Below are 15,382 nucleotides of genomic sequence, written 5' to 3' on the forward strand. Positions count from 1 at the left end.
GGGGGGGGGGGGGGGGGGGGGGGGAAGAGGAGTAGTAGGTATTAAGTTCGTTTTTTTCTCTCTTTCTTCACGTATTAGCCTCGATACGCTTGTTGGAAATGAAAATATGCATGATGATCCCTTTTTCTTCTTCTCTAAAATACAGCTAAACCACAATAAACTCCGTCTCGAGTCCTGCCATTTCAAATTCCTTTCAATCACACCATTAAACCATCTTGTCCCTCCAATACTCAAACATCCCTCCACACCTCACCAGGACTATTGACCCGGTCACCATACCCCAAGTCCCTATATTCCCTCGTAGGACCACCCCGCTCACTCCCTTCCGCAAGCATCTTCACCTCCCTTCTCTCCTCCACAAAAGTCGCTGGCCTTCCGTTTTCATCTATACCCCTCCATGTCCTCGTCACCACCGTCACATCCCCCGAGCCCATACTACTACAGTCTGTGTGGTCTTCCTCTCTAGAATGAGAACGCGGCGGAGACGCGACTGAGCGTCCATCATTAAGTGCTTTTGCGCGTGAGACATGGCGGTACAGAGGCGGTCGTGGTGGTGATGGTGATTGGGCACGATTAGAGTGCTGCAGCGGATGAGATGAGCGTCGGATAGGTAGAGGAGAAACATGGCGAACGCGAATCTCCTCGTACTCTCTGCTTCGTCTCGGGGAATGAGAAGGTGAAGGTGAGATACGACGCTGCTTATCCACTCGGGTTTCTTCTTCATAATCTCTTTCATGCATCGGAGAGCAGTACCTTGTGCGAACTTTTTTAAAGTCTTGGTTTGGGCGTGGCCTAGGTCGGGCTTCATACTGCAGGCGCTCGCGAGAATGGTCTTGGTAATACCCAGACTTCTTTTTGCCGGACCCATCTTCATCATCGTATCTTGATCTTCTGCTCGGTTCCTGATCTGACAGTTCCTCTCTTCGCTCGCCCCTGAACCGGACACGAGGTCGGAGGACCTCGACGTGCACGCTTTGCTCGCTTGCGCGCATACTGGCTCTCCGTTGGGACGTTATGTCGTGATGGTCAGAGCTGTCTGGTTTCAAGATGCTACAGGTTGGTGATTCTAGACGTTGATGAGGTATTGACTCGGCATTACTACAAGTCTCGTCCGACGCGCGGAAAGAGGTACGTTGGCGATCTGAAATGACTGTTCGAAATGGCAGGGGGTGCGATATGAGACGGGATTCTGCTTCTTCACTTCGCTTTTCTCCACGAGATCTGACGCGAGAAGGTGATGTACTTGCACTTTTACGTCGGTGTTCTTGCGAATCGCTACGATAAACAACCCTGATTGATCTTGGCCGGGAAGGCGGAGGAGGAGGAGAGGGACTGAGTTCGATGATCCTAGAACTTTGTCGGCGTAGCGATTTTCTCTCCACGTCTCTATACGAATGGGTCCGAACAATGTCTGGAGGAGGCCATGCTTCGTCAGATTTCGCTGCATAGCTTATGGATGGCCCAAATGGTACAGAGCACGCCTCATGAGCCCGCTTTGGCTCCATGCGTACAATGTCAGGTGGGGGCCACACCCCGCTAGTGTACCTTGTAGAATAGCAAGGACTAGATGAGGACCTCCGAGCTGCTTGTTCCTTTCTTGATGCCTGTTGGAATGCTCCTAAACCCAGATGTGCTAGGCTGGATTCGCGCTTCACTACACGGGGTCGACTTGGAGAGTACCTGTTCACATAAACCTCCTCTCTACTTCTTCGCCTACCTCTAGACTCATCTTGTCCAGCATCGACTCGGAATGGCTCCCTAGGCCAATCGCAGGGCTCATCGGCTGTGCACTTCTGGATACGAGTATAGCGGCTGCTCGACCGATATAAGTTGTCAAGCTTCTTCTTGCACCTGCGGCACGGCGTAGAAACCAAAGGTTTGCCAGGGACGACTGGGTTATTTCGGTGGAAGCCTGCCGAGCGCACCTGACCGCAGTGACTGCAGGTATGACAGAGCATAACTGGCACGACCACTTCTTCTACCAGCGGTGCTTTGGCTGTCTGAGCCGAGTCACAATTATGATAATGATACTCTTCCCTCCTGTGTCTCGAACTTGATCGTACCATCTCTTGAGTGTGGCTGCGAGATAATGGAATGACGGCACCTGCGATTGGACCATCGCGACGGCTGGCCATTCCGCTATCTGGATGGTTGTATGGCCACCCACTATGACTCAATGGGGGCGGAGGCTGTGCGCTATTGTTTTCAGACCTTTGGGTGTGTCCTTGAAATGCGCTTCCCGTTGGCGTCGATTGCAGTCCTTGCTGTTGCTGTGCTTGAGGATCACCTAGTGGTGGCGGACGCTGCGGAATACCGTTTGGACCGTAGATCCCCAGCCCATAGCTCTGTTGAGGATATCCGCCTTGGTACCCGAGAAACGAAGCAACAGAAGACGAGGCTGCCGGAGGTGGTGTTGGTGCTGCAGGGGACACTCCGAACCCAGGAAATTGCTAATTGTATGAGCAGTGATACTGTGTGATACTAGACTACAAAGTCCACGACAACAACTTCTACGGTCACTTGTTAGTAAATCTTCAATACCAAAATATAGAGGTCCATTTACACTTGATGAAGATACGGATTGCCCAGCCGAGCAACTGACCCAGGATACTGAGCAAGAGGCTGGCTTGGACTCCGAACTTGCCCGTTGTCACTATTCGCGCGGCCCATGTACGACTCGAAAGCTCTTCTCTGTTCTTCGTTCGCCATCTGATGCTTTGTGGTAGGTGCACCCGTGCAGGTTGAGGAGTAAAGACAGATCGTTGAGCAGTTGCAGCCTATGCAAGTCAAGTGTGCGCGGCACGGAAAGTGCGATGGAGCAAAGCAAAGCAAAGCAAAGCAGAAATAGAACCAGGCAGAAACTTTAGGGTGAGTGGTGAGAGTAAATGAAAGTGTGTATGACCCAATCAAATCTGATCTGCGCAGTAGGGGGAAATGAGGAGTGAAGGAGAATGCGGTGAAGACCGCGTTCATAGTACAAAACGTGTACATCAATTGAGAGCCTACTCCAACTGACACAATGCATCTGGTTATTTCAAAACTGATGGCTAGTGTTTTTTTATTCCTGCCAAACGCCCGCCCTGCGAATCGTGCCAGAAGTGTCTTATGTTATACAGTAACTAAGTTTCTATCAAAGTTCTTACATTTTTTGGACTACCTACTCCACTCTCAGTACCCTGGGACCCTTCCTCTTTGTAGAGCGCTTCTTCTTGTGGCCCTTGTCAAAGGAAACTGCGCTTTGGTGGTCACGACCAAAGTTATCAAGATCCTTGACCTTGTAAATTCTGATGATCCAGTTCTCACTGGTAAAGGCCTCCTCAATGGTGCTGAGCTCCGGACCTTGGGCAGGCAGACGCGCGTTACGGACGCGGTCCTGTGCTTGACCCGCAGGGAACAGCGCATTGTAGTTGTAGTATGACATCTTGTACCTGGGGGAGCCGTCAGTATGTGAGATTCAAAATCATGAGCCAGGCAACTTACATCAAGCTGTTCTTCATGGCTGGCGTAGCTTGTTCGTCAACACGGTATTCACCTCGCGATGTGAAGAAGCTGCGCTCCTTGACTTCCTCGGGCCAAATACCCTCGGCAATCCTGACCATCCACAAGAACTTGTTAATGTCATCTCCGGAGTAGCCAAGAAGACCACCAAAGACCACTAAGACATAGTCGACTTCATGCTGGCGCATAATCGGGTAGCTGACCTCCTCGCTAGAGCTCATGGCCTTACCAACGGTAGCAATGTGTGTGTTGTTCCACGTGTTGTTGTCCACGAGCGTGGGGCGGTCAGCCATGCCACCAATCTGGTAACCATAATCCCACCACGCCATAACCTTTGCATCTTGGGGAGTGTTTTGCCTGAGCCAGTAGTACGCCTCACGGTAATCATCAATAATGTGTTGATGGCCATCGGGCGTACGGGACGCGAGCACGACTGAGGGCGACGAGTACGCATTTGAGGTGACCCATGTGCAGTGAAGAACAAAAAGCACAAGGTAGACGGCGGAGGAACCGACAACAGTGAGCTTGGAGGCATATGAGTAAATACCAACCAAGGGGCCGCGGGTCGATCGGAGGCCGTCTGGGAGCACTGCTGCCGCTGCAACTGAGGCCGCGTCGGCACTCTCCTTCTCGGTCTTGGGCTTAGGCGTCTTGGCGTCCAGGAAGGTGTCAAGGATTTGGGAAAAGGCAATGGCAGATGCAACACAAACAATGGGAGTCAGAGTAAGCATGAGACGGACCATGACACCAGCAAAGTAACTGGCCAGGACAGCGTAAATGACAATGAAGACTTGCTCATCGGTCAAAGTGCGGAAGCACAGGTAGACACCAGCAGGGAAGAGCCAGATCATCATGTTGAGATCAAAGAAGAATGCGGGCCAAGCGGTAGGCTGGTGTTCGGAGACGGACGCGATAATGGGAATGTGAATCTTGGCGTATCCAGTGTCCCAGAGCGAGTAGAAACGGCCAGTCCAGGGCGCGATGACGCCTGAGACAGTCAAAAGCACCAGACCTCCGACGCCGATGACGAAGACACCCAGAACCAGTGCGCGAAGAAGCGTCTGGAACTGCTTTCCCGGAAGCTGTGCGCGGACCCAGTCGACGAATGCAACAAGCTGGAGGAGACCAAAGACACCAAGAGCCGACATATGCTCGCTACTGCGGATGGGCAGGAAACCGACAAAGGGAATCTGCATACTCGCAAGCGTGCCCAGGGCGTACCACGAAGTGTAGCTGACATACAGTCTCGGGCTGTATCGTCCCATGCAGATGAGGACGAAAGCGTGCAGAGGCAACAAGTTTGTGATGAAGACGTATCCACCCCACGCCGACACCATATATCCGTAGAACAGGGCAGTCAAGGCACCCCAGAATATGGAACCGATCTTGACAGCCTTAATCCACAGGAAGAAGGTGAAGACGAGCAGGAAGATGGCAATGGCCTCATTGTCGTAACTTCCGGCCACGGATCGCGAAATGTAACCGGGTGAGATACCCATGAAGGCGGCCGCAAGCAGACCAGCCGAGGGCGAGGGGACCATTTCCGAGGTCAGGAGATATGTGGCAAGCGCAGTGAGGCCGGAGAAGGCGGGGGCCAGGAGGACACAGATGTTACGAATGTCGATGGGGAGGGCAATGGCGCGGAGGAAGTGGTAGATGACGCCGCTGGTGACCATCAATCCGGGGTAGAGAGTGCCGCCAGTAACTCGACCCAGCGGGTGCCATGTTCCTATGATATTGTGTTAGTCTGGGCTGTCCTGATTTACTAGCAGGGCGGAGAAGAGCGTACGATCATCGAACCAGTCCCAGAAGCTGTAGAAGCCATGCTGAACGAGGTACTTTGTTGCCCTGAAATTGAACCAGGGATCGACTATGTCAATTGGTCAGCCCTGAATCGATACAATTGCCCGAATGGTATGCTAATTGCATCACTACTGACATTCGTGAATGATGCTCTCAAAGCGAATCACCGAGAACAGACGGCTGCTCACGGCCGCACCTGCAATCAGGCACAGGATAATCACTCGCAGTAAGCCTCGAGTGTTTCGGCCAGTCGCCTGCTTGAGGAACTGCCCGTCGTCTACGGCGGCAGCCATGTTTGCAGGTGAAAGGAGAAAAAAAAGAGAGAGGTCAAGGAGTGGTTTTGGTGGTCGCAATGGGCCGCGTCAACGATGAGAGCTATCGTGAATGAGCACACGTTTCCAACTCCGCGCCTCGGCACTTTGTTTCGCCGACACGCATGTCATCGCCCATCCTATCCTGATAGCTCCGCATGCTCCCCCATTGCCCTTGACTATAGACCACGAGCTACTTTGTCATGTCAATGCACCAGTCCATTTGAAAATTCCATATCGGCATAGTGAATAGAGAAAAAAATCAATTCAAGAAATCTATCCATCGTTTTTAAGGGGGAATAAAGCGCCGCACATCAACATCCGGACCCCTGCCAACACCACTAATAAAGTTCCAACGAATCCACCATAGTAAACTCCTCTGTAATATACTTACAATTCCAACATAGTACATGGTTGCAATCTATGCATGAGGGCTGAAGTGAGTTGCATGGTCCGCCTTGACAAGAGCACTGCTCCACAATTAGCTATCAACAATAAAGTATGGGCGAGGTGTGCTATGGACATACACAATACCTGGTGGTCATAGTGTCCATTCTCCTCTTTTGCTTGCTCCTTGGATCCAGGTCATCAGCATTGTTAGGTGCAGATCGCTTCCTGTTGCCCTCGTTACCAGAACATGGGGGCAATGATTGCGATAAGCCTGCACCAGTCAATGTCGGGGTCCAAGGTCCGTGTTCTAGTGGGGGAGGGGGAGGTGGAAGCGGATTATCGGAATCACCCTCCCCTCCAACAGATGCGAAGTCATTATTCTTTCCCCTCTCTTCATCTTCGTCATCATTTCGCATCCTCTCCTCTAGTAATTCCTTCTTGGTTTTGTTCTGCTCGACACATATCCACTCTTCAATGTTCTTCTTGTTGTCTTGTTCCAAGTGCTCTGCGATGTGATCGAACCGTTCGTCCCATGCTGCATTGAGCTTCGTCTTGAGCACAATGATAGCTTTGCAAAAGCCACACCAAAAGGACCCTTGACAATTCTTCCCAATCTTGCTGCGTGAGTTCAGAATCTCTGTGTCTTTGGGAGAAGAAACGCCATGTGTCTTCAAGTGGACTTCGAATGCCTCCTTTTGAGGCGAATACACTCCACAAATCGCACCGGGAGATAGTTCAAAAGCACATCGAAACACCTCAGGCTGGAAGTGTTGGCTATTTTCGTGGCGTTTCCAATCTGATTTCGCGCCAAAGCGCTTGTGGCACCTTGGATACGTACAACCATAAGGCTTCTCATGTCGTTTCATATGTTTTCGCAGATCACAATCCCGATTGACGGCATACCCGCATCCTGGGCGCGGACAGACTCGCAGGCCTGTTGTATGACTTTTTTCAGCCCTACACGGCGCCGGCTGAGCAATGTCTGTGCTCTGTGTGATAAACTTAAGGATTTGCAAAGCATCACGTCTAGTCAAGACTACTGCATCCGTGTCAGATTGAGTGTCCGAACCTGGCTGTACGTTTTCAGCTAATGTCTCAACTCGATTTGCTGAGCTACTCGCTTGGTGTAGGATGTTCAAGATATGACCAATCTCTACAGAATTGGGAGGGGAAGATACAGCAGCGGGCTTTCTCTGTGCCATTCGTTGTTGCTCGGCCTTTGTCTGAGGTGCATTAGAGAACCCGTAATCCATATCCGACAAAGGAGCCTGGGAAATCGTTTCTCTTGGTGCAATATCCGTGGACACATCGGCAGGAAGGGGTATTTGTGTTTGCTGAGCTAATGACAGCCCCGGTGCTCGGCGTTGGCCACGACGCTGTTCAGGAAAATGTGCAGGTCGAGTTACAAAAGAATTATCTCCTGGAAAATGAAGTGTTTGACGTTCATCCTTGGTAGGACTTAGGCTCAGATCAAGTGACGGCCAGCGCTCATGGTCTCGTTTCATTGAAAAGTCAAGGGGAGATGAATTACCCGTCGTTGGACTGATTGGGAAGGACTTATCCATGCCAGCCAACACCAAGTTGGCGTCCATATGTGCATCTGCGGACTCTTGATTTATCAAAGAGGATCGCTTTTCAGGGTTCCACTTCGATCTACCAATGTTAGCTTGCCAGATCAAACATCTAAACACAGAATATTACCTTTCAATTACATCCGTCTCATCTTCGTCTTGATGCATTCGTTGAACGTGCTGTTTGAAATTGTCCAGACGTGGCCATATTTTTTCTTTATTCTTACAATTTTTGCCTACACACCTGTAAGATCTGTTGTTGAAATCTATTTGGTGAACACTCTTCTTATGTCGATCAAGATCGTTTAATGTGGTAAATCCTTGGGAAGCCCTTTTGCATTTGGGTGTGTCGCACTTGAATGGCTTTTCATGTTTGAGCTGATGCTTCCTGTTTGGAATTCAGCACTATTAGTATTCATGGAGCCGAAATCTACTCACTTGTACTCGGAATTGCATTTGAATGTCTCATCACATGCGGCTTGATCACACTTGATCGGTTTGCTTGATGACTTACGGCTACGTGTGCTGCTAACACGAGATCTTTGATCCGAGGGTACTGTTGACACTGCTGTTGCAATACTAGCCACAGATTCGACATTCATGTTTTCAATTCGGCTGTAGAAATCTAATGGCAAATTTTGACTCGAGCAGTCAGCCTCGTTACCAAGTGTTGATTGGCTTGTTTCGACTGAGAAGTAGCCTTCATCAGAAGCAACAACACCTTTATTATGAAGTCCACTGCGAGGATAGCGCGGCGATTCAACATTAGACTGACGCGATACATAGCGTGCCCGTCTATTTTCAGCGCTTCGGAGATTGAACAAACTCCATGAATCTTCTTGTGTAGTTGGGTTGAATGTAGAGGAGCCATAGTTAGGAGAGAGCAAAGATGAGCCACTCTGTAAACCGAGACCGAGACTGTTGTGTGCTGCAGACAGATCTGACTGATGGTAGCTCATTCGCTCTGCTAGCAGCGTGCCGGGAGTGGTTTTTGTGGTGTGTACCGACGTAGCTGGGCTGTATGCCTGTTCTCTCATGTCTTGCACACTTCGTGGGCGCCGTGACAGATTCCATGGCTCTGTCTGTTCTGCAGTGCTGATGTGAAGCCGAGGTACTGAACCATTGTAGTGATGTTCTATATGGTTGAAAGCAGAGTCGAAGGGCTGCTGATAGTTTCTGCCAGAGTAGTATTGGGACATGTCTGCTACCACGAGTCAGCCTGCTGAATGGTTGCCTGAGGCATCGACGTGTTGTCTTTTTGCTGGCCGCTCCTTGAAGTAAGTGGGACGGTGTTGAACCAGAGGGTGTGAACTTGAAGAACATGCATAAACAACATAGGAGGCCCCGTCAAGCCGGATCGAAAACATACCTCAATCTAGGTGTTCAGCCTGCTGGAGCGGCCTGGGACTTGCCTGGAAGTATGCAGTACGCAAGACTTCGTAAAGGAAAAAAGCACGAGTGTGCGCATTAGTAAATGCAGCACGCCACTCCGCCGCCCCTCAAACTTCTGCACTATCCAACAAGGTGGTGCAAAAGACGTCTTGGTGCCCCAGAGGTCCTCCGTTTCGAACTCCTAATGCACGGACCTGCACTGCCTACTGGTATACCGGTAAGGAGGAAGAAGGAATAGGCAAGCTTGCACACCGGGACGCCGAGTCCCCCTCGTGGCGCCTTGTCAGGAAAGATGCACAGAAATGCCGATTCGACTGGGATTCTAAAATCAATGGACGACGCTGTAGCTCCGTCCCATCACAGCGGTTATCGCAATCGACAAGTCATGGCGGTGCGGTGATGACGGAGATGGTGACGATATGGGCGGCCTCCCACCGGCTCCTCCAAGGCAACCGTTGCCCTCTTTTGCCCTCTTCTGCCTCCTGCAGCTTCACTTAGCGTGAAGTATATGCACCACTCAAGCGTCTGTGCGAATTGCAGATGGAGGACTCACTGCCCGCCGGGGGTGGTGGGGGCTGTGTAAACCTGTCCGTGTTGAGAGAGGTCCTCCAACTGCTCAGCCAATCACTTGGTCACATTCGGACTGGGCGACAGCGCGGATGTTGCATGCCGCTCTGATGCGTGGGACCACACGCATGGGATGGGTAGCCTGGACAGATTAATCGCCATGTTTGAGCACAGGGAACTCTGCCGCTTCGCTGTGCATACGGCCCGTGGTCATGGTGGTGGGCACAGCGCCGTGGCGCGCTGCACAAGTGAGAATGGGATATGAGCCCACTTGGTTGCGGCTCTCTTTCCATATTTGCGCTTCGCAGGTCGCCCGCTACAAACACTCAATTGTCACGAGTTCCAAGGGAAGACGCTCCCATGTAGTGCGGTGAGATCGAACCGTGCAGGTCTAGGAGCCATTGAAGCTTGCTATTGTACCATTATCCTACGCAATGTACATAGCAGCTCGTCTAAACAACTAGGAACAGTAGCTATCTCCACACGTTTAAGACTAATTCATTTAATGAACACAAATTTACCCTCCAGCGCACAAGTGGATATCCTAAAAAATCATTATCAAAAACAAAACCCCAGGAAAATACCCCTCTAAACTGAAATCAGAGTTGCCAAAACACAAACGCCCTTCGAATCTCAACCATAATCTCTATTGCGGATGCGAGTAATCGTAGTTGTGTTGTGTCGTCGGGTACGACATGGCGGGATAAGTGCTGCCCTGCTGGTAATGTATTTCGTTGCCGCTATCGAAACCCATGCCAGTCACCTCAGTCGTTAGCCCCTGAGGGTCTTGCGGGTAGTAAGAAGGAAATGGCGTGGTATTCGTATCAACTGGAGAGTCTGTGTACATAGTCTGTTGTTGCTGGACAGTGCTCACAGGAGTCATACCGTATTGCTGTACTCCGCCCTGCATGTTGCCGTGTTGGTACGATTGATTAGGAATCTGCAGCACGTTGGAGTAACCATTATGGTGCTTTGGGGGAACTTGAAGCCCGGGATAAGTTTGGTTGGAATAGCCTCCAGCATTGTTGCTGACATAATTTGTGTATTCGTTGATGTGATTTGATGGCGGGACCATTTGTGGAGGCGGGTATGTCTGCATCGTAGTAGATGTTGTTTGTGGTTTCATATCGTGAGAATAGAGACTCTGTGGGCCAATGCCAGGCGCATATATCGAACTGGGATTATATCGCAGAGTGTTGTCCATGAGTGAGCGGGCAGAGGCGATAGACAGCTTGCGGCTTTCTGGAAGTTCTACGATGGGACTGATGATACTGTCGGCGTTGAGCTGCTTTTGGTTCACAAGCGGAAGGATAGGCATGCTGATCTGCTCCATATGCTTCGCTAGGTGCACAGTCAACTTTTTCCAGCTATTGCAAATATTGCCACAGAATCGGCATGGCTCATCCTTTGGCTGCTTTACAGTGTCGCGTCGGCAGCTTTCAACAATGGTCCAAATGTCTTCTACCCCAGTGTTAGTAACCATTGTAATGTGGTCTGACACCTGTCTTACCTTGATCATTGGCTGTTAGGGCCTCTTTGTTGCCAGCTCGACCTGTACGTTGTCGTGGCTCGGCAATCTTGTGCTCACGAACGAGATGTTGTACAAAATTGTCTTTACGATAACAGATATGGTTACAGTCAGAAATCTGACATGTCCAGTTCTCAAGCTGACGATGCCGCTCATTCTCGTGGCGAACCCAGTCAGCTTTGCGCTTGAATGACTTTGGCTCCCCACAATTTGGAAAGGTACATGTGAAGGGCTGCACATCTTCATGTACATGTTTAGTCCAATCGGAAGGCTTGTGAAATTTCTTCACCTTAAAACATAGTGGGCATTCAAACTCAGCAGGAAGACGTTTGACTGGAGGAAGAGGTACTCCCGATGGGAATGCAGCAGGGGCAATATTTCCCTCTACCATATGCTCAGCATCATCATCGGAAGAGCCAGGGGCAGTGACCTGGAAACCGATGAACGGAGCATCGGCATCTTTCGCCCCTGTTCGTGGAGGAAGCAATTTTGCCTCCCCACCCAAGTCCGTACAAAAGCCGCCTGATGGGCACTTTTTGCTCTGTACGGCATTCAAGTGCTTCACCTTGAATTCCAGCAATCGTTTGTATCTCCTCATTTGCTCCTGGGTAATACGTTCAACCATAAAGTCATCAAGGCGTGGGTTGAGCTGTCGTGTGTTTGTCCTGAAGCCCTCATACGTTGGGATGATCAAATCGGTGCGAACCGTTAGGTCCATTGTCACTGGATCGTGGTCGTCATCATCGTCATCTCCAGCTGGACTTGGCTGTGCAGAAGGCTTCATAGCCTCTGTATCTGCAAGAGGAGAGGCAAGCATGGGCATTGGAGGGCCTCCGTGCTGTGTCATTAGCTCTGCAAGACCAGGTGACTTGCCAATGTCACTCCTGCTTCTAGTACGTTTGATAACGCTCCTAGGTCCTCCCTTATACCATGGGCCCGCTGGGGCTACAGTCAAGCCCGTAGAACTTAAGGGGCCAGATTCTTTGCTGTGACTGCTAAGATTGGTATCTACTCGTGGTGATTTGGGACGACCCCAACTACTCATACGCTTTGGTTTCTCCATAACAGGTTCCTTTGACTTGTCCGAGGATGCGTCAGACTGTTGCACAGGGATGCTGCTCTTGCGTTTCAGTAGACTGCTTGGCGCACGCTTGGGGAGAATAGTTTCGAGGAAACTGGGCCGGCGTTGGCGTTCTTTACTCCTTTTGGGGTCGGGCTCGATCAATTTTGCGACTCCGGGTGAAGCGCGAAGACTACCAATATCAGATTCACTAAGACGACGTGATCCCACTGTAGCGGCCAGAGAAGCTTGCTCGATATCTTTTGCTCGTAATCGGAACCGCATCATGGCAGCATTTGAAGTAGGTGGCTGATAGCGGCCAGAGCTTGATGGTTGCGGTGCTGCCGAAGGTATATCGACCCATGGTTTTACGATAGCACTGGCATTCAAATCGAGCTCATGAATAGGCGGGAAATATGAGTTCTCGACGTGACTTGTACCGAAATCGATAACGGCAGGAGGAGACTCGGGCTCTAGAGACTCATCATCTTCGTAATCGTAGTCGCCGAAGTCGCTTCGCTCGTCAATGTATACTCCCGGCCCGGGTATACCGGTATCGTCGATACGGTCAAAGCCTGTGTCGACGCCGAGACCAAAGCTGCTAGACAAAGCCTGTCGTTGGATGTCGTTGTGACTCTTCGCCCGACGCCTGCCGGTCATTGGCTTGAGTAGGTTATTTGCGGGTGCCACATCGCCTGCTTCGCTCCCGACCTCGCTCTTGGTGAGCCATTCCTGCACTTCCAGCTTCTTTTCTTCCTTGGATCGCTGTTCAGCAATCTCCTCAATACTGGGGATCCACGCATCCCCCATCTTTAGGCGATCATCAGGACTAAGACCTGTTTGACCAGATCCTCCCGGTGCCAGCCATGACCCATCGTCGTTACGCTCCGGTCTATTGACCATTGGCGGGATATATGTTCGTTCTTGTGTGTCTGACTCGTTCTCTGAGGCATCGTTATGTACGTAGGGGGATAAATGGTTCCCGGAATGGCGACTACTGAAGCTCAGTCTGCCGATAGACCGACTACGGTCTGATTGCGAAGGCGATCCTTCTCTGCTGCTGCTATAATTCTCAACGCGTACGATGGGACTTGTCAATTGGCGTGTGAGTGGCTGAATGTTGACCGGTAGCACGTTGCCAGGACTATTTGTCAGTGCTGGACTTTGCATTTGTTTCGTAGGTGTCGTGTGCTGCAGATGGCTCGCATGGTTCGGTGGCGTTGATATGTTTCCATTATACTGCGTCGAAGGTAATGTAGAGCCCTCATCGCCTAATGCGGGACTAGAATTGTTGGTCGCGCTGGGTGATAGTAATTGCTGGCGCGGATCCAGCGAAGTGTAGGAATGAGCCATTGCTGGCTGAGCATTGTACATGTTTAGTGAACCAGTGGTCAGGGTTGACATATCAACGTTTCCTTGGAAAGATGGGAAATTACTAGTTGCACTGCTGTCGGCGAAATTGAGGGCAGAAAACTCATTAAGAATTTGTCCGCTGAAGTTTGGTGTCGGACATGTGCTGAGATCTTGATAGTTGGGGTCACTTGTGTATCCAGGTTCGGAGCTGAACTGTTCTACCGACTGTTCAGGCGAGATGTTTTGGCCATTTGCGTAGTAGGAGCCTGGAGAAAGGTGGTAGTTTTGCGACGGATTGTAGATATTTGGCGGTGGGTATGACATGTCTGCATGTAACGACGAGTCGAGAGAAGAACCAATATTGGGTGTGAGGATGGACTCTTGCCCAGGAGTAGCAGATGAGGCCATGGATGCATCGTATACCATGGATGTGGGTTCCGCAGAGAAGGTAAATGTGCCTTGCGCTTCCGGTATCAGGAAGTTGCTGGTAGTAGGTGCGGGATGATAGCCGCTAGCCTGTACATCCTGGAGGTGGCGTTGCTGGCGGCGAGCGTCTAGGAAAGGCTGTGTATGAGTATCGACCTGCATCGTTCGTCCGACTGCACTGGGCGACCAAAAGGCTGACTCAACAGTAGATTAGATCACAGCAGTCCACAAAGGGTGGCGACGAACAGAGTGGTGCGGAGCGGTAACGTGACACTGTGTGGCTATTCAGGGTGGCATAGTGCTGCCTGGTGTGTTACAAATCCAAGTTATGTGAAAACCACAATGGCAGAAGAGGAGGGGTAAGTGTCGCAACGCCTTCAGACGTGCAAATGGATTGACTGTAGGGTAAATCGAGACAGAAAATTGTCGCGGCGTGACCGATGGCGAAAGAGGCCAGGCGGCTGGGACCTTGATACGGGTTGGCGATCTGCCTTGTACAGGAGGGGATTCTGGAGCCGTTGTGGCTGGAGGCGGTACCGGCACTTCAAGGTGGGACTGGCCTAAGATGGAGAATGAGCAGCTCAGGAGAGAGTGCGAGCAAGTACCAAAAGAACAAGGCAAGTTTCCGAAGAGTCGGTTGGCAGAAACAGGGTGAAATTCGAAGTAGACAGTGGAGCCAGCCGCAGCAACGTGGGAGAGTAAGAAAAGCCGGTCAAGGCTGATTCCCCAAGATGTCCAAAATGGTAAGACTGGGGTAGAGGGGATGCGCGCCAAGCGGGCCTGTGTCCGTGTTTTGGAGGCAATGCGGACGCCGGGTGTCCTGATGGTTGGAAAGCAGTGAGTAACAAGCAGGTTGTGTGAAAACAAGCGCGACGATGTGACGGCAGCTGTGAGCTTGACTGGCGCCTCGAGGCAGATTTGGCGATGCGTGACAGGGTCTTGGCAAGCTTGATGCAAACAGCACAGCCTCAGATGCTATACAGAGGCGGGAGCAGGGGGCCGGCTATGGAGTGAGCGGGTGGCTATGCCTCCGCCTCAAACCACATGGAGAAATTGGTACTGTGTATAGTCCCGGGCGGCCCTGTTGTGTCCTCGGTCAACAAGGACGCCACTCTGGACAGCATTGTATGTTTGGAGCATACGATCAGGTCGACCTTCGTGCTGCCCACCTACCCGCCCGCATACGCTGGCGCTTAGCGGGTCTGCAGCCGCTACGGGTGCTATATAAAGGCATGCCTGGCTTAGCATTGGGCCTCATGCGCAATGGGTGCCATGGCAGCAGACGCTTCTCGTGGCACGTTGACGGCCTTGAGCCGCTGTCTTGTCTTGCCGATTCGTGCACATGTCCATGTTGCGATGCGCGATGCGATGACATTGCATCGGCGCCATCAGCCACGCACGGGCATGAAGCCTCTCTAGCTACATCGCGAGCGGGTGAGGTATTACATAGTTCGTCGCTGAGCCCCAGTTTCGTCGATCAAAT

The 15,382-nt window shown here is 51.2% G+C and overlaps 4 protein-coding genes across 4 annotated transcripts; all 4 read right to left on the reverse strand.

Annotated features, from left to right (window-relative positions):
• Positions 1-4: 4 nt before the first annotated feature.
• Positions 5-2,709, reverse strand: COCSADRAFT_359035 (uncharacterized protein; the record flags this gene model as incomplete). The annotated part of the gene is made up of 2 exons (XM_007703019.1): positions 5-2,450; positions 2,566-2,709. 2 exons carry the CDS (start codon positions 2,707-2,709, stop codon positions 231-233), a joined length of 2,364 nt encoding a protein of 787 aa, XP_007701209.1. The 3' UTR covers positions 5-230.
• Positions 2,710-2,895: 186 nt separating this feature from the next.
• On the reverse strand, positions 2,896-5,668 carry COCSADRAFT_119713 (glycosyltransferase family 66 protein). The gene is made up of 4 exons (XM_007703020.1): positions 5,438-5,668; positions 5,288-5,368; positions 3,481-5,227; positions 2,896-3,428 (listed from the first exon to the last, which is right to left on the reverse strand). Exons 1-4 carry the CDS (start codon positions 5,592-5,594, stop codon positions 3,158-3,160), a joined length of 2,256 nt encoding a protein of 751 aa, XP_007701210.1. The 5' UTR covers positions 5,595-5,668; the 3' UTR covers positions 2,896-3,157.
• A 285-nt stretch (positions 5,669-5,953) lies between these two features.
• COCSADRAFT_92745 (uncharacterized protein) lies at positions 5,954-8,772 on the reverse strand (the record flags this gene model as incomplete). The annotated part of the gene is made up of 4 exons (XM_007703021.1): positions 5,954-6,082; positions 6,140-7,655; positions 7,704-7,961; positions 8,012-8,772. 4 exons carry the CDS (start codon positions 8,770-8,772, stop codon positions 5,954-5,956), a joined length of 2,664 nt encoding a protein of 887 aa, XP_007701211.1.
• Positions 8,773-10,151: 1,379 nt separating this feature from the next.
• COCSADRAFT_335315 (uncharacterized protein) lies at positions 10,152-14,491 on the reverse strand. Its single transcript, XM_007703022.1, has 2 exons — positions 11,043-14,491; positions 10,152-10,993 (listed from the first exon to the last, which is right to left on the reverse strand). Exons 1-2 carry the CDS (start codon positions 14,059-14,061, stop codon positions 10,179-10,181), a joined length of 3,834 nt encoding a protein of 1,277 aa, XP_007701212.1. The 5' UTR covers positions 14,062-14,491; the 3' UTR covers positions 10,152-10,178.
• Positions 14,492-15,382: the final 891 nt, after the last annotated feature.

The sequence above is a fragment of the Bipolaris sorokiniana genome, assembly GCF_000338995.1.
Source record: "Bipolaris sorokiniana ND90Pr unplaced genomic scaffold COCSAscaffold_9, whole genome shotgun sequence".
In the NCBI taxonomy this organism is placed as follows: Eukaryota; Fungi; Ascomycota; class Dothideomycetes; order Pleosporales; family Pleosporaceae; genus Bipolaris; species Bipolaris sorokiniana.